Source organism: Entelurus aequoreus, linkage group LG03, assembly GCF_033978785.1.
Source record: "Entelurus aequoreus isolate RoL-2023_Sb linkage group LG03, RoL_Eaeq_v1.1, whole genome shotgun sequence".
Taxonomy (NCBI): domain Eukaryota; kingdom Metazoa; phylum Chordata; class Actinopteri; order Syngnathiformes; family Syngnathidae; genus Entelurus; species Entelurus aequoreus.
The window spans coordinates 35,247,293-35,273,504 of record NC_084733.1 but is presented as its reverse complement, the minus strand read 5'-3'; the positions used below and the strand labels follow the sequence as shown (position 1 = coordinate 35,273,504).

The 26,212-nt window shown below is 40.4% G+C and overlaps 1 protein-coding gene across 1 annotated transcript in view; it reads left to right on the top strand.

Annotated features, from left to right (window-relative positions):
- Nucleotides 1–6,889: 6,889 nt before the first annotated feature.
- LOC133645908 (ALK tyrosine kinase receptor-like) overlaps nt 6,890–26,212 on the top strand; it is a 607,090-nt gene continuing 587,767 nt past the window's right edge. The window contains exons 1-2 of the mRNA XM_062040838.1: nt 6,890–6,993; nt 7,053–7,918. Coding sequence (XP_061896822.1) covers nt 7,189–7,918 — 730 coding nt within the window. The 5' untranslated portion in view covers nt 6,890–6,993; nt 7,053–7,188. The remainder of the gene's footprint in view (nt 6,994–7,052; nt 7,919–26,212) is intronic.

The following is a 26,212-nucleotide window of genomic DNA, read 5'->3' as shown; positions in this document are numbered from 1 at the left end:
TGAACATTCAATTAACGGGAAACAGCTCGAGTGAACATTTCTGCAGTCAGCATGCCAACTGCACACTCCCTCAAAACTTGCGACATCAGTGGCATTGTGCTGTTTGATAAAACTACACATTTCAGAGTGGCCTTTTATTGTGGGCAGCCTAAGGCACACCTGTGCAATAATCATGCTGTTTAATCAGCATTTTGATATGCCACACATGTAAAGTGGGATGGATTCTCTTGGCAAATAAGAAATGCTCACTAAGACAGTTTTGTGAACAATACTTGACTTGGAATAGATCTTTTGTGTATATACCTAGTAAAAATTCAACTCGTGAAAAATGGGAGCCAAAACAAAAATGTTGCGTTTATATTTTTGTTCTGTGTAATTACTGTATATGTGACTAGTGGTAGCATGGTGGAATAGCAGGTAACACACACAGTAAAAAGTACTTACACTAAGAAGTGTACTCCAGTTTACTTACTAGTTGGTCGTTTGTTGTAATAAAAAATACCCCAAAAAACAAAAGTCATGTCTTGTGCCGCTAGCTGGCTGTCAGCAGATACACGATCTTGTCAACTTGTTCTTTCCTTCTTGTCTCTCAGCCAATCAGCAATCATCACAGTGGAGGTGCCCTTCCATACTGCTTATTCTGTTCAGGAAAATATAGGAGATGGTGCCAACTTACAGTGAGAGGCTGGGTGTATCCTGGAAGGAGTCCTAGTCACTTAAAGGGAAACTGCACTTTTTTGGAATTTTGCCCATCGTTCACAATCATTGCGAGTGAAAAGAAGACACTTCTTTATTTTTTTTCGCTTTCTAAGATATAAAAGTCGGCTTGTTCTAGGTGGCTAGCAATGCAGCTAATGGGAGCAATCGATACTACCTCTAAATCACTTTAAAATGCATTCAAAACCGTCAACAATACTTAATGTATGTTCTGTATCCCGTATAATAACCAAGCTGCGACATTGTTATTGTGAGAGCGTACACCGAGGAAATATTTTTCTATCGTAGTAACACAACGGCGTGTTTCAGTATTAGCCGTAAAAGCTAACTACAGCAAGAGATAAGCTAGTTTCTACAACAACACAAAAAGTGTTTGGGTTTGTAATGCACAACACAATGCAAATAAGACACCCATTTGTACAGACTAAAAAACATGAACAATCATGTTACAGTATCTGTAAAGTATTAGCCCACATTTCATCTTTTGTTTGTACTCAGCCTAGCTAGCGGCTATCAGCTAGCTAGACAGCGTATGTACTTTAGTTGTACTAACACGCGTGGCGTGCTGCTTGTATCATGATAGATATTTAAGTGACTCACTCGATGGACAGTTGTTCGTCTGGTCCAGCTGGTCTGGGACGTTTCCTGTTGATTTTGGGTAAGCAATCATATTATGTCAAAATAGCTTGGTTCCAAGTTCCATTTTTATAACGTCAAAATCGCTTACATCGCCCTCTCCCGGCTTCCGTCTGCTCCAACGTCTCACTCTTTCTTAGTGCTGGCTTCTATAAGGAGTAGTTCATCCTCAGTATATTTAGCTTCATAAATATAAGGTTGTGATTCATCATTTGTCCAAAAATAGTCGTCTTCGTTGTCTGATCCCAAGTCTGCCATGATTAGAAAACACACTCGTGTTTGATTCTGGAAGTACGAACACACATGTTGCCAGAAGTCAGACGTGGGCTGTTATGGGAAGTAGAAATTGATGTGCGGATAAATTAGTCCCGAAAATTATTACATTTATCAAAATACGGTAAGTATTGAACATATTACATATTGTTATGCATGTGTTATATATAGACTTACAGTGTGTATATAAAACGTTGATGGAGGGTTTTGAAGTTGTTTTAGAGGGCTTTGAAGGATACAACGGAGACTCCATTAGTTGCATCTTTCAAGCGTTTATCATCTTTATAATCATACAGAAAAGACATGTGTGTTCTTGTCTATCATAATGATTGAGAATGATAGGCAAAAAAAAGTACAGTTCCCCTGTAACACTAAGGCTCTGTTCCCACTCTAGCAACTCTTAAGATGTTCCTCAGATCAAATCCCCATTTGAAAGTGATCAGACCGGATTTGTTCCGTCAACACACCAGCACTGTTAACATCGTCTTATGATGTCAGCAAACCCAGTTTGAGAGAACAGAACTTCTCAACTGAAGACATGAGATTCCTATTTAATTGCATTTCAAACCACCTCGGCGTGGATTCCATGTAATTTTTGCCGTTCACACCTTATGAAATCACGATGGATACAAGCTATGAACCTTGCTATATTTGACTGACTCACACCAGACTACGGTACATATCAATCTTACTTGACATTGATGAAAATGAAAAAACTGTAAAACAAAGATGCACCGACAAGGCTATACATTGTTTACATTTTCAATATATGTAACCACTGTTGTATCGGTGTAGTCTAACCTTTATACAAAACAAATGTTTTAAAGAAGACTTTACGAGGCATTGGTTGTCTTTGTGACCAGGCGCATAGAGGAATGAAGGTTGGACTGTTAATTAGACACAAGGGGCCGCTACATGATGCATTTCCTCTTAAAGTAGTAGAAGAGACTCTCGTTCTTCACGACCTACGGAATGTGCCCACAGGCTTTGTGATGCTGATGGGAGCAATCTACTGCCTCAACTCCAGTGTACCCACATAACATGAAGTACACTTTTGAATTCTTGCAAAGGGGTATCATGGGCAATAAGCTAGACCAATGCTCTGCACGAATACATGGACCAATTAATTTTTGTTTGTGTTTCCAATTTCTGGTGAGATAAGATTATTTTGAATGGATTTGTGACCTAGAGGTTACTCTATTTAGAAATGCCACACTGTTACTGCTGTTTAAACATGATTTGCAGTAATTTACTGTGTTCGGGTCTCAGATTTGTGTCATATCACGTTGATCCGCCATTTATATGAATAATGGGAGGCAGTTGTCTGCTTTTTATTTCAGTTATTACTTAAATACCCTGTTAACGGGATAATCTTTATCATATTGTAAAATAAACCATTTTCAAAACTTAACCTACTTACTTATCTAGATATTTTCTTAATATGTTTATCTCATCTTTAAAAAATGAAAAACCCAATTAAAGGGGACTTATGACGGCGTGGCGAGTGGCCTTGCCAGCAATCGGAGGGTTGCTGGTTACTGGGGTTCAATCCCCACCTTCTACCATCCTAGTCACGTCCATTGTGTCCTTGGGCAAGACACTTCGCCCTTACTCCTGATGGGTGCTGGTTAGTGCTTTGCATGGCAGCTCCCGCCATCAGTGTGTGAATGTGTGTGTGAATGTGGAAATACTGTCAAAGCGTTTTGAGTACCTTGAAGGTAGAAAAGCGCTATACAAGTACAACCCATTTATTATCATTCATTTAACAATTCCTTGTGGTCCAGATGATATGTACTGGATATTTGTTGGCGTAAATCTTGTTCCGCAGTCATTTTTATAACCCGTTTTTTAAATCTGTCTGCAAAATGTTCGATTCTGGAAGTGTTCCCAGATTGCAAATGAAACCACTCCTACCCCTTTCTAAAGGTATCATAATTTATCTCTTGAAAATGCACACCCCCCGTGACCCAGAACGGGACAAGCTGTAGAAAATGGATGGATAGATGGATATATATATCTTCACGGCCACTCCGGAGAGTATGGCGAGGTATTGTCTATGTCGTTCATTCCTAGTTAGTTGGTACAGCTCCTCATATGGCTAAACAAGTCGATTCGTGATTTGCATGAGCAGCCACAGTTAGGGCAGGTTGTTCCTTCTGGAAGAGTTGGTCTGCTTAGGGCTTGCTGCCTTGCTTTTCGGGCCAATCTCTTACGAACCGTATCGTCTAAACGTTTGGATTCGAAGATCTCGACTATTTTAGTCGTCGCCCGGCGCTGACATTTGTCCGATAGTCTTTCCAGGAGATCCCAATAATTCTTTGTAGAGAGCGTTGCTCCAGTGTTTTGAGGTGTCTGCGATATGTCACCCAAGTCTCGCTGCCGTACAAGAGGGTTGATATGACCACAGCTTTGTACACCATTAGTTTTGTGTCATTTTTGAGGTTACAGTTCTCGAATACACGTTTCCCAAGTTTTCCGAAAGATGCGCATGCACTCCCAAGTCGGTGAGTAACTTCATTATCGGTGTTTGCTTTAGTGTTGAGAGTGCTTCCGAGATAGCAGAAGTTTTCAAATGATTTCAGTGTTTCCCCATCTAGTTTAATATTTGTCACGGGATCCTGCTGGCCAGGAGCAGGTTGAATCAAAATCTTCATCTTCTTTTTGTTCATTTGGAGGCCACACAGCTTATAGGCTGAAATAAAGAGATTAAGGGTATCCTGTAGGTCCTTTTCCGACTTGGCTACAATGGCGCAGTCATCTGCATATTGTAGGTCATTTATTTTTATTTTCTGGACTTTTGTAGTTGCCTTGAGCCGACTCAGATTGAAAATACTTTCATCTAACAGGTATCTGACTGTGACACTGGCGGGGAGTTGGTCTTTGATGAGAAAAATGACCGCGAAAAGGTAGACGTCGAAAAGGGAGGGTGCCAAGACACAGCCTTGCTTGACACCGGTCATAATGGGGAAAGCGTCCGTTTCGGAGTTATTGTACAGCACAGTGGCAGTCATGCCGTCATGCAACAATCGCAGCATCTTGATAAACTTATCTGGGCAGCCTATCTGTTACAGAATTTTCCACAAAGATTCACGGTTCAGAGAATCGAAAGCTTTGGTCAAGTCAATGAAGGCCATAAACGGGCTGGAGCTGCTCGACGCACTTCTCTTGCAGTTGTCTGGCCGCAAAGACCATGTCAATTGTGTCACGTTCTGGTCGAAATACACATTGTGATTCTGGAATAATCACTTTGCTAAGTGGTTGGAAACGAGTGGTGAGGACCCTTGCCAAGATCTTGCCAGTGTAAGACAGTAGCGCAATGCCACAGTAATTACCGCTATCTGATCTGTCCCCTTTTTTAAATAACACAACAATCATCGCGTTTATTAGCTTGTTTGGTAGATCTTCATCCTCCCAAACATGTTGAAGAAACTTCGTCAGTTAAGTGGTTAGGGCAAGCCCCCCAGCTTTATACACTTCAGCAAGGAAACCATCAGGTCCATAAGCCTTGTTATTAATCAGGCTCATAATAGCCCGGGCAACTTCTTGGAGACTCAACGGGGCAGCAAGTGCAGTTCTTTCGGGAAGAAGAGGGATCTGGATTATAGTCTCTGCAGTAACTGTGGTTTTACGATTCAGAAGTTTTTCAAAGTGTTCTTTCCATCTTGCCATGATTGATGGGTTGTCCTTATATATATGAGATAGGCTCCCCCGTGACCCCGAACGGGACAAACGATAGAAAATGGATGGATGGATGGATATATATACGTATGTATACATTACAGACTGTTTCTACAAACATTTGTGAACGAATGGGCCTCTTTCAGTGATTTCCAGCGTGAAACTGTCATATGATGTCACCTGTGCAACAAATCCAGTCGTGAAATTTCCTCGGTCCTAAATATTCCAAAGTCAACTTTATTATAAGAAAAGTGAAGAGTTTGGGAACAACAGCAAGTCAGCCACAAAGTAGTAGGCCACGTAAACTGACAGAGAGGGGTCAGTGGATGCTGAAGCACATATTGCAAAGACTTTCTGCACAGTCAGTTGCTACAGAGCTCCAAACTTCATGTGACCTTCCAATTAGCCCACGTACAGTACGCAGAGAGTTTCATGGAATGGGTTTCCATGGCCGATCAGCTGAATCTAAGCCATACATCACTAAGTCCAATGCAAAGCGTGAGATGCAGTGGTGTAAAGCACGTCACCACTGGACTCTAGAGCAGTGGAGACGCTTTCTGGAGTGATGAATCACGCTTTTCCATCTGGAAATCTGATGGACCAGTCTGGGTTTGGAAGTTGCTAGGAGAACTCTACATTTTGGACTGCATTGTGCCGAGTGTGAAATTTGGTGGAGGAGGAATAATGGTGTGGCGTTGTTTTTCAGGAGTTGGGCTTGGCCCCTTAGTTCCAGTGAAAGGAACTTTGAATGCTCCAGGATACCAAAACATATTGGACAATTCCATGGGATGGCACTTCAACTTCATATGTGAGTAAAGGCAGGTGGCCAAATACTTTTGGCAATATAGTGTATATGGTGGTCTATATTAAACATTGAAGGGGGGTTTAGCAGTTGTTTTCGAGGGTTTTGAAGGCTACAATGGCAAAATAAAAAATTAAAAAAAAGGCACGTGTGTTCTAGTCTCTCATATTTATTGTGAACGATTGATATGAACATTTCCAAAAAAGTGCAGTTCTCCTTTAATGTTTTTTTTCTAACAAAATGAGGCTAGATATGTGCTGACGCCATCTAGTGGCTGTCTCGTCATTGGGGCATGCATTGCATTCTTCTTTGCCCAAAATACGATGACAGAATATTGATATGCATGTCTGCTTCGGACCCTCAAACTATTTGAATTGTGCGTGGCAGTCATTTGAATAAATCAACGCTCAGTGAGGGCTGCGCCTTTATGTGTCCACTGCATGATCCACTTTTGTCTGAGTGTTATTGGGTCGGAGGGGCTGGATCGTGGGGAAAGAAAGAAAATGTCTCATATTGACGTCAAATAAATGTGTAAATGACTTCTCCTCGTGTGTGAGGAGAAGCTTACATCAGCTCTGACCAGCTGCACACCCAAATAATAAAACCTACCAAAAAAAAGACAATTAAGCTGCGTTTTAATTACCCAACTTTAATGAACGATCAGCATCCTCTAATTTGTGCATTTGTGTGTGTTTTTTTTTTTTTTTCCTCCCGGAGGGGAGAGAGGCGTGCTGACAGAGACCACTTGTACACAACCGTGCCAGTAGACAGGGAGTCTTTGAGGGCTTGTGGAGCGGACCAGACCCGCATATCAATCAGCGACTGGCTGAGTCCAAGCAGCGGATATCTGAAAGGGAGCAAGAGGGTGATGGCCGTGTTTGAAGAAGGTAGGAAAAAGCAAACTATAACATAACAAAAAAAAAACCCCGCTTCTGTCTTTGTCCAGCCACGTGTGCGCACAAGAAGGCGCAAGGAGGTGCGGGGATTGCGCATATGTGCCAGACGCAGTCGAGTACGCGGCGCACCGTGGAATTACTCACACTGCTTCTCCCCAACTGACGACTTTTCCATCGCTCGACAATATGCACGCTGGAGTCTGGCTTTCGGTGGTGTGTTCCATGTTTTTTTTCACCGGGCTGCAGTGGACCGCAGCGGCGGGGATGGATGCCTCCACGGCCGGCCCCGGCGGCGGCGGCGGCGGCGGGGAAAACGCGGGGAAAAGAGACTTAAATCAGACGATAAACTCGCGACTGAAGAGGAAAACGCTGGCGGTGGATTTCGCCGTGCCCTCTCTGTTGCGTTATTACCTGGCGGAGTTGGTGAAGAGACCACTCAATGGAGACTGCCAGACTTTTGGAGGCTGCTACACAGTTAGTGCAAACTTAAACATGCACTGCATCCCCTTGCAGAAAACCCTATCTACTTTTGCCGAGCAGCGGGCCGCAGGATCCGCCGCCAGGAACGCGTCCGGCGACGGACAGCTCCCTTTCTTTTCCAAGCGGCCGCTGTCCAAAGTTCTGAAATTGGGTCTGACCAAAGCCAGCCGCAAGTCGAACCAAGTGGTGGTGGAAATAGGAGAGGATTTCGTCAGGACGGGCTGCGGGGGGCTGTCGGTGTACGAGGAGGCCCCCGTGTTGACCCTGGAAGTGGACATCACGACTATTATGGAGTGGTGGCTCGGCGCGGACGGGGGCCGACTGAGGGTACGGCTCATGCCGGAGAAAAGGGCGCAGGTGCCCGGCGTCGAGGACCGCTACACTGCGGCCATACGCGCGGCTGACCCCCGCCTCTTTCTACAGATTTTCTCCCAGGGTGAGTCTTCTTCTTTTTTCTCCCCCTCCTCCTCCTCCTCCTCCCCCCCAGCCGCATATTATACTCATCCAACTACCTTATGCTGCTCAATATGAATATTTGATGCTTCACCCCTCAAAACAGCGTTGTGCACCATCAACTACATGTTGTGTTGACAATTAGTATTTTTTTTTATATAGTAACACTTGATCACTCTTTGTAATTTGACAGACATGCAACGGCACCCACTGAAAAGGGATATGGAAGAAAAAAAAGCAAGAATGTTTATCCCGCCCCTAATTTACAATCAACTTACATGTTGGTTATATATGTTGGTTATGTAGTCCAAGTTTCAACAGCAGATTTGATGGATACATGACACTTTCAGAACAAGTATAACATATGATAATGGGTGATAATGACAAGTCAGTATACATACACCAATATGGATATAATAGCATTGAGCGACCATGAGATTAGCTCCTTCTTGCCTGGGTATCTTTCGTCTTCTGGCGCCTTGTCTGGTGTGTTATGTCCCTTATTCCACAGTGAGTTATTTTGCACCTGTGTCCCACAGTTGAGATAGTCCAAACAACTAGTCATGTTTTGGATAGTTTCCCAACAACACATTTTTTTACCGCAAGGTTGAACACTCTTAGGCTAGAAGACAGTTTAATTTCTCTGCTCACATTGTCCCACAGTTTCACCCCCGCAATAGATAACGTTTGAGCCTTGAATGTGGAATTGACTATGTTATGTTTGACATATATTTACTATGTATGCACGGACATGTCATTGTTCAAAGGAATATGAAGGGGTCTTGTCATGGCCTAATGATGTCTCAGTATGGAAATAACTCACTGAAACAGTGTTCATTGTAAATTCATAGCAAATTGCAGTACTTTCAAAGTAACATTTAACAAGAATTTACTGTGAAATGTCTTTTCAGCAATTTACTGTAACTACAGAGCTGTGATTTTGCAGTTACAGTAACCTCACAATTGGGATTTCCAAGTAAGCACAATAACTATATATTCTCATAAAGATTATGTGTGTAACCAAATACATTTTTGGTAACACTTTAGTAAGGGGAACATATTCACCATTAATTAGTTTCTTATTAACATGCAAAATAGTAACATATTGGCTCTTAATTAGTCATTATTAAGTACTTATTAATGCCTTATTCTGCATGGTTTTATTATACAACCAGTAAGCCATTAACTAAGAGTCTTCCCTCAATAACCTCAGAATTATTGCTTATTAGTAACCCTAACCCTAACTCTTATATGTTCCCCTAGTGTCCAAATAACTCTAAATTAAGTCTTTGTTACTTAGAATATGTTCCCCATACTAAAGTGTCACCATTTTTTTTTTACTAACAATTGTTTTCCACAGTGGTATTCTTCTTCTTTTCTCTGGGTTTAACAGCATACCACCACCTCTTGTACAAGAGTGTGTGACATAGTCTACGGAACCGTTAAGGGACAAATCAGTTTGAATTTACAGCAATTAATTGTGATATTACAGAGGAATACAGTAATTTACAGTGAAATATAAGGGTATTTTAATTTTTACAGTCACCTGTGATTTACAGAGGACTATGATTACAGTATGTTACTGTGAAATATAAGGTAATCGTGATTTTTACAGTCATTTTTTGCGCTATTACAGAGGATGTGATTACAGTATTTTACTGTGAAATATGTTTATTGTGGCTTTTTAAGTCATTCGTTCTGACATTACATATGACTGTGATGACCGTGTTTTACTGTGAAATAAAGGTATCGTAATTCACAGCATTTTTTTGTGACATTACAGAGGACTATGATAACAGTTATCTACTGTGAAATATAAGGGTATCATAATTGTTACAGTCATTTATTGTGATATTACAGAGTGCTATGACTACAGTGTTTCACTGTGAAATATAAGTGTATTGGGTTTTTACAGTCATTTGTTGTAATATTACAGAGGACTATGATTACAGTATTTTACTGTGAAATTTAAGGGTATGGTACTTGTTAGTCATTTGTCGTAATGTTACAGTACATTTTGATTACAACATTTTACTGTAAAACAATATTGTTAAATCCGAGTAAATCTTTACAGTGCACACTTTTGCTCACTTTACAGTGAGTCAAACTGGTTTACATGAGTTGGAATCATGCTTCATTATCAATACTGCCCAGCATCATCCGTAGATGCTTTGCATGTTGATTTAATGCTCAAACGCTTGGGTGTTTGTGATATCTTCCAAGACCTCTGCCATTGTTGAATGATAACATACATACACTTTGCTCAAAACCCACATGTGAGGATATCAAAATAGCAAAAGCTCCCCTGCAGGGTCTCCTTGTCTTCATCACTTTCCCCTTGACATACCTTATCCTTTCCCCTAACCACCCCACTCCAGGAGGAAAGTTGAAATAGGCGTTATTCTGATTAGGCAAATTAACTCGTTATCTCCAAGAATGCTTCAATACTCCAGGGTTCATCCCAGCTGTATTTGCTTGGTGGCTTTGATTAGGGGGGGGATTGCTAACGAGCGTATCAGATAAAAGGAAAAGAAGAGGATGGCTTGGTCATTTGGAAGTGTGCACACAATGTAAACATGTTGATTGTAAATCCACAGCAAATTACCGGATAGAAATTGCATTACTTTCACGGTAACATTTACAGTAATTTACGATGAAATATATTTACAGCGATTTCCTGTAACTATGTTGTGATTTTTGTTAATTACAATAAGGTTATAACTAAATGCTGTAACTTCACAGTTATACTTTTATAGTTAATTATACTCTCTGGTTTTAACAGCATACAATCACCTACTGTACAAGAGTGTGCAACATAGTCTAAATGGATGGATGGATGCATGTTGTGAAATATAATGGTAATGTAATTTTTACAGTTATTTTTGGTAATCACACAGTGAAGTTTAATTACAGCATTTTACTGTGAAAAATTATGTTAGTTGCTGTGAAATCCTGGTCATTTTTTTACAGTGTTCCTTCAACACGTATGCTCATCCGCAGACTTTGTCTGCTCTGTGATGCTGACCTGATGATACTAGTAATAATAATGCCTTATGAGTTACATTATATCATCAGCAAATTACATGCCTCTGTACCCTTTAAAGACATGACACCCACACGCATCTGAGTGGGCCACCATGCACTGCACCATCCTGCTAGCTGTCCCACACAGGTGTTAATATTAGTAGGCATTGATGTGATCGTCTTTCCTGCTTTTGAAGGTCATTTATTTAATTACCACCACATCAACACAGCCTTGAAATGTCAAACTGATCCACTGCTCGAGAGCTTAGTAATCACATGGCATTGGTTGTACCTCCAGCTGTGTACCTGTTGAGCTGTCTAACTGATGAAAGATGAATTAGTGTATGGATGACCGACTCCCACTTCATAAAACACGAGATTTGCATTATAAATGCTTGCTATATACTAAATGAAGCATGCCCATTGCATCAGCTTGTGCATCATTCACTCCTGCAGAACTTTTTGTGTTGTCATGGAGATGGAGCCGGTGTGATAATTTACAGAAATAGGTGGACAAATGTGCGGCAAATGCGGACGTTTGAAAAGCATTGGTCATTACAATATACTGTAAATATTAAAAGTAGAACTATTTCCTTATGACATTGTGATAGTTTAATGTAAACGTACAAGACACTATGGGCAAACATGCAGTAAACACTCAAATGCATCCAATGCAAGAACTGTGTCAGGCTGTATAAGAAAGGTTTGTCAAATGAATACCCAATCGAAACTCCGGCAAACATAACGTGGTGACATAGGTGTGTGTTATAGGCCTGATTTAAAAAAGGGGGTGCGTGTACTTAAAACACTTGCAATCTTGCTAGGACATGCGCAGCTGATCTACTAAACATGTGCAAAGTTAAATGTGTCTATTAAGTGAGCAGAATAAAGCGTGCAATCCATTTTGTGTCTGTCTTCATTAATATGCAACGTATATGCTGATCATCAAAACGTCAAAAAACAGGGAGGAGAAGATGCAAATATAATTACTTTGAACGCGCAATGTGTTTCATCAACACTCATCATCGTTTTGCGTGCTCTATTTAGCGTTTTATTTAGCACGTGTCAGGACGCGCAAACTGACTGCAGGATCAGTGCTTCTGCTGGATGATGGACAAACGAGAATTCTCTGTTTGTCGAGTCTGTTAACATTTTGGACGGTCAGAAATAATAAATATTGGCCATATCGCCTATTCGGCAACATCATTTTATAATTTTATAAGTCAATTGATACATTTTGGTATCCTTTATTATGTCCTTTATTTTTATTTCTAATGGCATTTTTTTCCCCACATATAATATACCGTATAGGGCAAAACGGTGGCACAGATGAGTGCTGGTGCCTCACAATAAGAAGGTCCTGGGTTCAATCCCCAGGCTCTGGTTTTTTCTGTGTGGAGTTTGCATGTTCTCCCCGTGACTGTGTGAGTTCCCTACGGGTACTTCGGCTTCCTCCCACCTCCAAAGACATGCACCTGGGGATAGGTTGACTGGCAACATTAATTGTCCCTCGTGTGTGAATGTTGTCTATCTGTGTTGACCCTGCGATGAGGTGGAAACTTGTCCAGGGTGTACCCTGTCTTCTGCCCTAATGTAGCTGGGATAGGCTCCAGTCACCCCCACAACCCCGAGAGGTACAAGCAATAGAAAAAGGATGAATGGATGAGTATACCGTATATTATTGAAATATTTCTCATGTGAAAAAAACGTATTTAAGTATGCATTGCATTTTGAATGGGTTAAGTGCAACCTTTCACCATGCAATGAGCGCACCTTCGGGGTGAAAAAAATAAATATATAAAGTGGTTTCACTGTCAATGCACTGCACGACTGCTTATAAAATGCCCATAAAATGTGGTAAATGTCTCCCGCATGTTTGAAAATGTAGCAGAGTGCAACAGAATGCAACAAGTGGGAAGCATGATAACAGGAATGTGCAGTAAATGAGAGTGTCTCCATGGTAATGCCCAGCATTGTACACACAAAATCCTCATTTTAATCAGGCGGTCTGCATCACTTTACAATTGCACACACAGTCTTAGTAGAACACACGCAACACACCCTATAATAAAACACACTATTTTAAAGGTTGCACACGATGTCTAGCGTGTGGTGTTTGGATCTTAGTAAATCAAGCCCGAGGTGTACCATAGCTATATGAGCAAAGAGTGGAGTTCTATATTTCATGATTCCTCTGTCCAGGTGGTAGGAAGAATAACAGGATATCTTCCCTGTGTTTCGCATTTAAAGCTGTTTTAAGCCCTAAATTGGTTGATTAAGTTTGACATTTTACTGTTGAATGTGCATGCTTGTTTCCCCCCAGCCCCCGGTGAAAGACTGGCTATTAGCATTGGAAAAAATGCCTGTTATGCCACCCACAATAATTTGACAACCATGCAAACATGCCTGCAGGAATCAAGACATGAAACTGCACAGTGCGTTTATTACTTACTTGCCCAGTGGGCCTCAAGGGGATATCATTACTTTTGAGTTGCTTGTACAAAAGCAGGAGTGGGAGAAGGGAACACCAAGCAAAGAAGGTGTGATCGAGAGTTGACCTCTACTTTATTAACCTCTGCTGTGTTTACTAAGTGGTGCCTTAATAGCTTTCAAAACAACAACCAACACATAGGGCATCCCAGTTCTGTTATTATGCACATTTCTACCCCCAAGTGAAAATCTTCTGCCAACGTGCCTGCAAAAAAAAAAAAAGTATTTTCAGCTCATCCCCCTCTCTTTTGTCCACACAATATTTTCACATTATCTTATCAGGATTGTCACGCACAAAATAAATTAATCTAAATTCATTTAAAAAACTAGAGCAACACCAGGAGACACATTGTAAAGAATCATTTAAAACAGTGACTCCCAAACTGTGGTACGTGTACCACTAGTGGTACGTGGGCGGCATCTAGTGGTATGCCAAAGAATCATTTAATTATGTGACGAGTGTGTTATTTTCCCATATTCAAACACAGTCTTACTATTCAATATACTTGTTAAATAAGACCTCTGCCTTGTTGTTGTTGACTACTTAGGCCTACTACGCTACTCTATTTTAATGTTGGTCATAACGGTGGTACTTGGAGAGTAATTTTTTTTTCTGAGGTGGTACTTGGTGAAAAAAGTTTGAGAACCATTGCTTTAAAACATCCTAAATCCAGACGGTGTTTCGGATCACCCCCCAAATCAAACACTTGTTCCTTATCCGACTTCGGACTTTTCCTGAAAGTTTCATCAAACTCTGCCCATAACTTTTTGAGTCATGTTGTTAACTCAAAACATCCATACATCTTCTTCCGCTTATCTGAGGTCGGGTCGCGGGGGCAGCAGCCTGAGCAGAGAAGCCCAGATTTCCCTCTTCTTGTTCGTCCAGTTCTTCACGGGGGATCCTGAGGCGTTCCCAGGTCAGCCGGGAGACATAGGCCCTATCCCAATACAAGCCCTCACTCTAACATATTGCCTTTCACGCACCCTTTTTCTTAACCGGTAGACTTGCTGTTATTTTGTCAATATTATTTTGGAAGATTTTTTTTAATGCATGTGCTCAGTGTGTGCTTTTTGACACACGAATGCACTGCGCTTCGGCTCAGCAACGTCACCGCCGCACGGCAGCACATGTGGATGAAAAATAACAACGGGTGTTTTCCAAAGGCAGTAGTGACTTTATTAGTGTACTGTACAACCCTCTAGTCCCACCATTACACTACAAACCCGACGGCAACGGAGTTACCGGCTGAGATCGTTTTTTGATTTTTGTTGCATTCATCATGCTTCGGTTGATTAATAAACAGAGAACTACACGGACAAGAAGCCGCCATCTACGACTGTTGTCTCTTGTGAATTTTTTGAAGGTATATAACGTTAATTTTTTCACTTTCGCAAGCTTTAAAGTTTTAATATTTTAGTATTATTATTTAGTATTTTAGCCTAATGTTAGCTAGCGTGGCTAGCTGGCTAACATTCCAAACTAACGTTCCGAACTAACATGTAATATATTATATAACTTATGCAAAAATTTTGCATTTTTCTGTAGCCCTACCTGAGCAAGTCAGCATCTGAAATTCCTCACTCTGAAGGGCTAGATTCATACCCCTTACTCCTCGTTATGCCCACTACCCCTGCATGCGAAGAGTCATTGGGACTCCATTACCTTCACGGGGACATGCAGCATGTAGGGATAAGGCTTAAAGGTAAGGTGAGGGTGTATTGGGATTGGGCCATAGATGCCCGAACCACCTCCTCTGGCTCCTCTTGATGTGGAGGAGCAGCGGCTTTACGTTGAGGTCTGGATGACAGAGCTTCTTCCCCTATCTCTAAGGGAGAGCCCTGCCACCCAACGTAGGAAACTCATTTTTGCCGCTTGTACCCGTGATCTTGTACTTTCGGTCATAACCCAAAGCTCATGACCCTAGGTGAGGATGGGGACGCAGATCGACCAGTGAATTGAGACCTTTGCCTTCCGGCTCAGCTCCTTCTTCACCACAATGGATCGATGCCGGCTCCGCATCACTGCAGACGCCGCACAGATCCGCCGATCCACTCTTCCCTCACTCGTGAACAGGACTCTGAGGTACTTGAACTCCTCCACTTTGGGTGGCACTCCACCCTTTTTTGGGCGAGAACCTTGGACTCGGACTTGGAGGTGCTTTTTCTCATACCAGTCGCTTCACACTCAGCTGCGCACCGATCCAGTAAGAGCTGAAGATCCTGGCCAAATGAAGGCATCTAGACAACATCATCTGCAAAAAGCGGAGACCTAATCCTGCAGCCACCAAACCGTATCCCCTCAATGCCCTGACTGCACCTAGAAATTCTGTCCATAATTGTTCTGAACTGAATTGGTGACAAAGAGCAGCCGTGTCAGAGTCCAACCCTCACTTAAAACGAGTCCGACTTACTGCCTGCAATTTGGACCTAGCTCTGACACGATCATACAGGGAGCGGACCGCCACAGACAGTCCGAAACCTCATACTCCCTGAGCACTCCGCACAGGACTTCCCAAGGGAGACGGTCAAAGCACATCTAGACTGGTTGGGTAAACTGCCATGCACCCTATGGATCCTGCCGAGAGTATAGAACTGGTCCACAGTTCCACAACCAGGACGAAAACCACACTGTTCCTCCTGAATCCGAGGTTCGACTATCCGGCATAGCCTCCTCTCCAGTACACCTGAATAGACCTTACCGGAAAAGGCGGAGGAGTGTGATCCCACAATAGTTGGAACGCACCCTCCGGTTCCCCTCCTTAAAAAGAGGAACCTGCCCCCGATGTCCACGCAATGTTGCAGAGTCTTGTAAACCAAGACAGCCCCACAGCATCCAGACCTTTAAGGAACTCCGGGTGGATCTCATCAACTCCTGGGGCATTGCCACCAAGGAGCTTTTTAACTACCTCGCATAGAGCAGTGGTCCATCCCAGGTCACGACTTGGAACAGCTAGCGCAACCTCCATGGAAACTGATGCTATCTTTAATCTCCTTTCCAATGAGTTCAAATTTCTTAGTAAATCATTGCATGAAGTCATCAGCCGAGTGATCGTAGCTACTGCGAGAAGTTCCTTGTTGGGTTAGTGACGCTACTGTATTAAACAAATATATAGGATCTTTTTTTTTTAGGCGGATGAGATTTGAGAAGTAAATAGTTTTAGCTGTGGTAAGAGCCTACTTAAAAGACATCCTGAATCAAGGTCCGCAGCACACCGTCCCCACCATACACAGTGTTGACAGTGCACTGCTTCCCCCTCCTGAGGCGGAGGATAGTGGTCCAGAATTGCTTCGAAGCCGTCCGAAAGTCGTTTTCCATGGTTTCCCGAACTCTTCCAATGTTCAAATTGTATGTCTTGCCAGATTTTTTATTTTATAGGAGAACATACTATGTATTCCTGCTGTAAGAGCACTTGCATTCAGAGGAGGACATACACCATGTTAGGACACCAGTTTCATGCATTTATAACACAAAATGTGGATTGTTACAATCATGGTTTGAGTGCCAAAGATGTTTGGTGATCTATTCTGTGATATTATCCAACCATTCATCTATTTTCTACTGCTTGTGACTTTCGGGGTCGCATGGGAGCTGGAGCCTATCCCAGCTGCACTCGGGCAAAAGGTGGGGTACACCCTGGGCAAGTCGCCACCTCATCGCAAGGTCAACACAGACACACAGACAACATTCACACTCACATTCACACACTAGGGCCAATTTAATCAGCCTATGCCCAGGTGCATCTTTTTTGGATTTGGGAGGAATCCGGAGTACTCAGAGAGAACCCACGCAGTCACAGGGAACCCAGGACCTTGTTATTGTGAGGCACAATCACTAACCACTGTGTCGCTGTGCCGCCTTTGTGATATTACTACCTGAATAAATGTTTCTGTTACTCTGTAGATTAAATATTGTACAAGTAAATGGTATTTATATCTCTGCACGACAAAGTTTGAACCTTCTCTATTTTTCAATAAAATGTAATTTTCCGCCTGCTAAACATTCTGTAATTGCGGACTATCAACCAAAACATGTTATAAAATAATATACACTTCATTTTAATCTGCCAGAACATTTATTTGGGTAGAAATATCACAGATTACATTACAAAACATCTTTTAAAAAGCTTGATCGTAATATAAGACCATTTTTTTATTGTTTTGGTATTTAGATTGGATGTGACGCAGAGCACTATTATTGTGAAGTATGTGACTGGTATGAGAAGAGATGTCTTAACAAGTCTTCGATAAAATTGACTCTAGACTTTCTCACTACCGTCTTGTTTTCTGTTGAGCTTTTATATAATGTCCACCTTTCTTTGTGCATTTGTGCATTTCTGCTGAGTTTGTGGTTCAACAGTAACTGGACGCAATTCCAATTCTCCATTCTACGGAATGGAACAAGGATAAAAAATAAGTCATGACGCATGCGAACACGCGTTAAAAAAATTAGCGCCGTTAACTTATAGCTACCAGGTTATTATCTCGTTAACTTTTACAGCCGTAGTAGAGACATTCAATAAATACAAGTAAACAATGATACATATATAAACAGTGGAGTAAATTGTTGCACTGAATCACCCAATTTTCGTAAATAAATGGTGCAATAAATTATGAGTGGTGATCTTTGAATGAAATAAATGTATTGCTTCATAATGTTGATGTTGTTATTCATATGTTGTTAGATTTGATTGTTGAAGACTTTAAGCTGTGTTAACTCTTTGTGAGTTATTTCTTTTATATCCTTGCAGTTGAGACGATGTCACTTGTGTGTTTTGTGTAATTATGGAATGGAGTGAGTGAAGCTCTCAAGTAATATTCAACCATGAGCCAGGTCAAGTAGTGGTAACACTTTATCGTTTTCATACGGTATGGGGATCAAGAAGGGCCCCCGTGTTTCATGTTGACAAGAATACTTCTTAAATCTGATACTGACACTTAAGGCATTCATGATAATATGTTTGTTTATGACAAAAGCACTCAAAAATGACACTCCGTGCATGCATGTGATCTTTTTTCATCTGTCCCTCGCCACATGAGTAAGAGAGTGAACTTGTACTCATTAAGGTTACTGACATTAAAAGCTTGCATCAATCAGCTGCTAATGGAAAAGTAAATCGGAAGTCAGACTGACAAGCCCGTTTATTATTAATGCATTTCTATGATCAATTTATTTATTGTACAACATGACACTCAGCTGGACCCTGGGGGACCCGCCTGGCAAGTATCACTGATCTTCAAGTATAGTCAGCATACTGTTAGATCCTGAGATGATGTGCTGGATGTAATTACTCAGTACTGGAAAATGTATGCAATATAACATATCAAAGCTGCATTGCTACTCCTCTGACAGTGTCAAAACTTCAAAACAGACCATTACTATTATATGTAAAGGCCAAGTACTCAAGTGTATTGGATATTGGAATTATTTGCCACTTGCCAAGATTTAAAATGTATTTTTCTATAAATGTCCCTAGTTTTAAGAGCTATTTACTTATTTTTAGTCATTGACTTTACAGCATGATCTTAATTTTAACATGAATAATTATATTTTGTCTATTCTAGTTTGAAATTGCACAAATAACTTTAAAAATAAGATTTTGGTTTTCCCTACATAAATAATCGTGTTTAAAGATTCTGCAACATCCCAAGGATGCGTAATTTAATGAATGCAAGTTGAATAATGTTTGTTTTATTAATAACATACTTATTTCTTCCTGCTAATTTCTAGATACAGAAATCTTAATTTAGGATGTCTTATCAAGTAAAATTAACTAGCTGCAAGGACAGATAATTTATTAGTTTTTAGTATTTTTTTCCTAAAATCCAGTCTTTTTATTTTATATTTTGTCAGCTTTTTTGCTGTGTGCAAGTGTACCAAGTATTGTGGTCACATAGCAATTCCTCCAGCAATTATTGATGCTACGAATAATGCAAAGCCTCCGATCACCGCAACTTTCGAGCATATTTTGGCCAATCAGCGTAATTTTCGCCAGTGGAATTTGTCTCCGTGCCCCTCAAAAATGCATACCTCAACTGTCTATTCAAAGTGTATGTTTGTTTCTTGTGTAGAAGAAGTAATAACAGCAATATGTAACAATACATAAATTCTCAGCCACATCCACTACATTTTACTATATATATATTTTCTTCCATATATTATCCGCACCAGACTAAAAGCCGCAGATATATACTTTGTGAAATGAGTTATTGACACAGATAGATTTTGTAATTGTTTATTTACATTCCTTAATTGTTTCCCAACCGTGCCTGGAACAAGGCAGTAAAACAGCTGCTCAAACAAAACAAAAGTCATCGTCATGGACCCACTAGCTGCGGAAGCTTAACAGATTCAATAAGTCCACGGTGATGTTTTGGTGAATTTTACAAAACTGAAACAATACAAAAATAATGTAATTGTAAGTTAATAATACTAACACAGACACTCGCAAACGTGTTAGCATATTAGCTAATGTTAACGACACTGGCTTAATTTAGTTATGATAGCTCAGACAAATCATGAAAGCATGAAAAACACTCCTTTAGACATCACACATGGGATGGTTGAGTAAGTATGAATTGTTTTAGTTGCATTGTAAAACTTACAAACGTTGCTTGGAGTGATGAATGAACAATCCATAGAAGGAGAAATGCTAAGGATGACTAAAAGACAGTACTTCCGGTTGAACGCTCAAAACAGATGGGCACTGCAGCACCTGCAGTAAGTGAATTTGTACAAAATATGGCTCCATAGCACATACAATAACACACGTTTTTAGAGTCTTTGCTTGCTTTTTAAAAACTATTTGCCGCCAGCAAAGAAAAATCCATAAATTAGCCACACCATTTTATAAGACACAAGAATCAAAACTTAGGAAAAAAGTAGTGACTTATAGTCTGAAATTTACGGTAGTTGTGATCAATTATGTCAATGAAATAATTTGACAATGAGCTACAAGGATGTGCTTTTACTGCCATCTAGTGTTTACTTTAAGTATGTGCCGTAAAAAACAAGTAAAACATCAATATAGTATTTGTTTTTCAAATGTTTTTGAGATCCTGTGCTTTTTGAGGTTAAGGTTAGAATGAACACAAACTAAAATGGCAAGTTGACTCCATGTTATTTAAAAATAATAAGCATTAACACATCGCAAATTTTGCTGCACTTTTCTGAAAAAAGTGCTGAAAATTCGGGAATTTAAGGCCACAAAAATCACAAAAATAACGAGCGGAATCTTGACACAAGGTATATACACTAAACAATTTGTCCTTGAGAATAACAAGTCATGCACTGCATCATACACTAAACACAGTGAAGCGTTTTACCATGTTGACGCACCTGACTGCTTGACCTGGGTAACTCTCTGGTTTTTACTACCCTCACGTGCATGTATACATATTCATGTTTTATTCAGCAACAAGCAGCATGAAGCAACACCATCCCCAGGCATAGGCGCCGATCTACATTTCTGCCAGTGGGTGCTCGGTGTGTGTGTATTAGTGTTGTCCCGATACCAATATTTTGATACCGGTACCAAAAGTGTTTTGGTACTTTTCGGTACTTTCCGGTACTTTTCTAAATAAAGGGCAACACAAAAAATGTCATTCTTGCCTTAATTTTAACAAAAAAATCTGACGGTACATTAAACATATGTTTGTTATTGCAATTTTGTCATTTGAACATACTAGACAACGTGTCTTTTAGTAGTAAGTAAGCAAACAAAGGCTCCTAATTTAGCTGCTGACATATGCAGTAACATATTGTGTCATTTATCATTCTATTATTGTGTCAAAATTATTAAGGACAAGTGGCAGAAAATGAATTATTAATCTACTTGTTCATTTACTGTTAATATCTGCTTACTTTCTGTTTCAACATGTTTTACACCTCTGTTCAAATATAATAATCACTTATTCTTCTGTTGTTTATATATATATCCATAGTGGATCTAACATAATAGTGTGAGAGTCCAGTCCATAGTGGATCTAACATAATAGTGAGAGTCCAGTCCATAGTGGATCTAACATAATAGTGAGAGTCCAGTCCATAGTGGATCTAACATAATAGTGTGAGAGTCCAGTCCATAGTGGATCCAACATAATAGTGTGAGAGTCCAGTCCATAGTGGATCTAACATAATAGTGTGAGAGTCCAGTCCATAGTAAGGTCAGCAGGAGATCACTTTGAGTGGAGACAGGTCAGCAGCGCAGACACGTCCCCAACTGATGCACAGATGAGTGGTCCACCCTGGGTCCTGACTTTGGACAGCTAGCGCTTCATCTGTGGTCACCGAATCTGTGCCACCGAATCTCCACGAAGGAGAGGGGGGCAGAGCAGAAAAGAAACGGCAGATCAACTGGTCTAAAAGGGGGGTCTATTTTAAAAGCTAGAGTATACAAAGGAATTTTAAGATGGGACTTAAATGCTTCTACTGAGGTAGCATCTCTAACTGTTACCAGGAGGGCATTCCAGAGTACTGGAGCCCGAATAGAAAACGCTCTATAGCCCGCTGACTTTTTTGGGGCTCTGGGAATCACTTTCGAACATGTATACAGTATTAATATGATTTATGAAATATTTTACACATTTTTATTTTTTTCTATACAACAAGTCCAAAGAGGAGTAAGAAGAAGCAAGGCTTATCTAATCCTACCCCCTTTCCACTTATTATGAACACATATATTGACTTCCTGTTCTCAATTTGTACACAATTTACATCAATGTGTTTTTGTGGGTTATTTAGCAGCCAAACTCAATAAGAACAAGCCCGGAGCCTGGGTTTAGTTCACATTGCAGGGTATAATGCATTTCTTTTTTTTTTTAATGTCTAACATGGATGCAATGCGTCTGTGTAGTGAACCGCATATGCACAAAACAGGCTGTCACATGCAGTGCAGTGTGCTTACAGAAGTAAACATGGCCCTAATTTGTGTAGTTGTCATTCTTGGCATATTTGTGGCAATTTAAAATATTTTTTTGCAACCAGTGTCAACCTTTTGCTAACCAATTTAATTAGGACAGTAATTTAAGCTATTCTGAGAATTCTGCCCTCAGAATTCTCAGAATATCTTAAATTACTGCAGGCAAATGGGCAAAATGTTGCGAAATTTGGCGATATGATAACCAAGACGCTATATGAAAGTGGGGCAACATTTCTGCAAAATATTTGTTGAAAACTGAAGCATAGCAAAAGTGGCTTGTGGGAAAATGAAAGTTTGACAATATTTCACAAAATTTTACTTTACAGATGAAACTAAAACAATTTGAATATCGCGCAAATGTAGTTTATTCCAGAAATTAGATTCACAAGGTGAAACTAATACACAAAATAGGCTCATAGCATGCAACTCAAGATACTTCAACCCTTCGTTTGATATAATTTCGATGATTATGGTTTACAGATTATGAAATCCTCAAAATGAAAATCTCAGAAAAGTTGGGTGTTTTACAAACTGTAAACCATGATCATCAAAATTATAACAAATGAAGGCTTGACATATCTCTATGTGTATGTAATGAGTTTATTTCACATATTAGTTTTACATTGGAAGTTGAATTGCTGAAATATTATTCTAATTTTTTGAGTTTCACCTGTACTTATTTCACTTTATTGAACCTGTGACTGCACAATTCAAAGTGACTTACCTCTGCCAAGGTTGTTATGTTTATGTTGTCCTTTGTTTCTTTATCTTCTCACACAAACGCGTACACACACACACGCACACACATGCACATACACACTCATAAAGGCAAAATACTTTTTGTTCGTGGTGATTTTTTAGGGTCTACAACAACATATCTATTCATTCCTGGTGCTACAAAAGATGTGGGCTTGGACATGACATTATTTGATGGTTCCAACAAATTTCACATGCTGCTAGTCCATTCACTCCAGAGAGTGTTCAATATGCACAATGTTTATTTTTTTGTATAAAATTTTAAAAAGTAACTGCCAAAAAGGATTTTCCCTCCAACATGGGCTCATAAATGATTGTTCACGGCCTGGTGGCTTTATTTGCAGCATGTGTAAGCCTAGGGTGAATAATTGAATATTGAATTATGCCATGTTATGTTGGTCTGCATAATTTCAACAAGGACTGGTCCAACCCCCACTCACGCTACATAAAACATTATGAAGAGAACCATGGATACAACTCACTAGAGCTGAGAATCAGTTGGAACCCTAAGCTTGGTCTCAATGCATCCACAATTGTTATTGATTCCTAACTGAACAGATTGATATCCCATCCAGTGTGATTGACTCAGGTTTCCTTAGTACAGTTAAGACGGTATCTCTTGCAGTTGACATAACATAACAAAACAAAGCAGCCAGTAGTAGTAAATATTAATGGGCTTTATAATTGGTTTTCATCAAATGGCTTTAATTCTCAATAGAATTGTTATTGCTTACATATGTATTTAGTAATATTAACAGTTCAGTGTAATTTTCATTTTTAGAATTGAATTACTAGCATATGCAGTCCAGTAGTAGCATGGATTGATTCCTTTATTTTTCCTGTGTATTCAAAAAATCATCAATCTGAGGGTTTTATAATTCCCTTCATTGTCAAAAGGAAAAATTAAAAATTAGAAAACGAGAGAGAGAAAAGTAGCGTTGGTAATATGGACAGATTTTTTAATGAATGAAAGCTGGTGAAAGGGTTCAATCATGCGCACGTGATCTTTCTGTGTGGAGTTTGCATGTTCTCCCTGTGACTGCGTGGGTTCCCTCCGGGTACTCCAGCTACCTCCCACCTCCAAAGACATGCACCTGGGGATAGGTTGATTGCCAACACTAAATTGTCCCTAGTGTGTGAATGTGAGTGTGAATGTTGTCTGTCTATCTGTGTTGGCCCTGTGATGAGGTGGTGACTTGTCCAGATTGTACCCCGCCTACCGCCCGAATGCAGCTGATATAGGCTCCAGCGACCCCCCGCGACCCCAAAAGAGACAAGCGGTAAAAAATGGATGGATAGATCTGCTAGGAAGAAAGGTACTAGAAGAAACCTGCTCAGTGGCCTTGTGGTTAGAGTGTCCGCCCTGAGACTGGAAGGTCGTGAGTTCAAACCCCGGCCGAGTCATACCAAAGACTATAAAAATGGGACCCATTGCCTCCCTGCTTGGCACACAGCATCAAGGGTTGGAATTGGGGGTTAAATCACCACAATGATTCCCGAGCGCAGCCACCGCTGCTGCTCACTGCTCCCCTCACCTCCCAGGGGGTGAACATGGGGATGGGTCAAATGCAGAGGATAATTACACCACACCTAGTGTGTGTGACTATCATTGGGACTTTAACTTTTAACTTCAACTTTACTAGAGTTGGACTTTACAGTCAACATCTAACGGGGACAGCTTAACATGATGGCAGGATGTGCATAATTGAATCATTGTTCCTCACATGAGAAGTCAACAAGTAAGATGATAAACACAGTCAGGACACCGGTGGAGGTCATCAGGCATTATGCGGACATTCTTTTAGTTAAATGGTTGGTTATTACAAAAAACAGCTTTGATTGACAATTCTTATTGCTGCATGAACATTTTTATTTGGCCATTGCAGTGTCATTTGCTTTACCCTAGCTTGCCCCAACCAAAAGTTGCTATACTTGAAAAAAAAACGACCATTGTGGCACAGTAGTAGCCTGATCTACTAAGATCCAAAAACAACATGCAAACAACAGTGAGTGCAAACTGTAAAAGTGTGTGTGTGTCAAATCTAATTGACATGTATAACTTGTGCTATTATGGCAATGTCAATAAAATGACTGATTGATTGATATTGATTGAGTGTTGCGGGTGATATATTAATACTGCGTGTGCATTTTACAAAAAGCCCAGGAGTGGTGCAGACCGCCCTATTTAAATGACAACTTTGTGTGTACTATACTGGCTGTCACCGGAGAGAAACTAATTTTGTGACATCATGTGCAGTTTCGTTATGTTGTGCAGCACACGCCACCTTTTATGGGCGATACACATCTAGACAAAATAAACTGTTTTTGAATGATCCAGAAATGCATGCAAGAATACACAACAATGCAAGTTGTAAGAAGTTTTTTCATATGGGAAAATTGGGTAGGGAAAGTATTCAGACCCCTTTAAATTGTTCACTCTTTGTTTCATTGCAGTCATTTGCTAAAATCAAAAACATATATTTTATTTCTCATTAATGTACACACAACACCCCATTTTGAAAAAAACAAAACAAAAATGTAGACATTTTTACAAATGTATTAAAAATTTAAAAACTGAAACATCACATGAACTGTGTATATGTGTTAGGACCCTTTGCTCATTACTTTGTTGATGCACCTTTGGCAGCAATTACGGCCTCAAGTCTTTTTGAATACGATGGCACAAGCTTGGCACACCTATCTTTGGGCAGTTCCGCCCATTCCTCTTTGCAGCACCTCTCAAGCTCCATCAGGTTGGATGGAAAGCGTGGGTTTTCATCCAGGATGTCTCTGTACATTGCTACATTCATTTTAATCGAGTCAGGGAGGTGACCAAGAACCTGATGCAATGTTTGCATGTCAACTAATCTCTGAAAATTATGTGCGGCCTCGCAACTTTGTCCAATGCCCATAACTTTCCCGTACATTTTTGCCTATCTGCGTAATTTTTCTACTGCAATTTGTCTCTTCGCGTCGGTCATACACGCACATCAACTGTATAATCAAAACTGTTTGTTTCTAGTGTAGACAAAGCAGGAACCAGCAATGTGTAACAAAATGTCAACACTATTTCTCAAACGGCACAATTG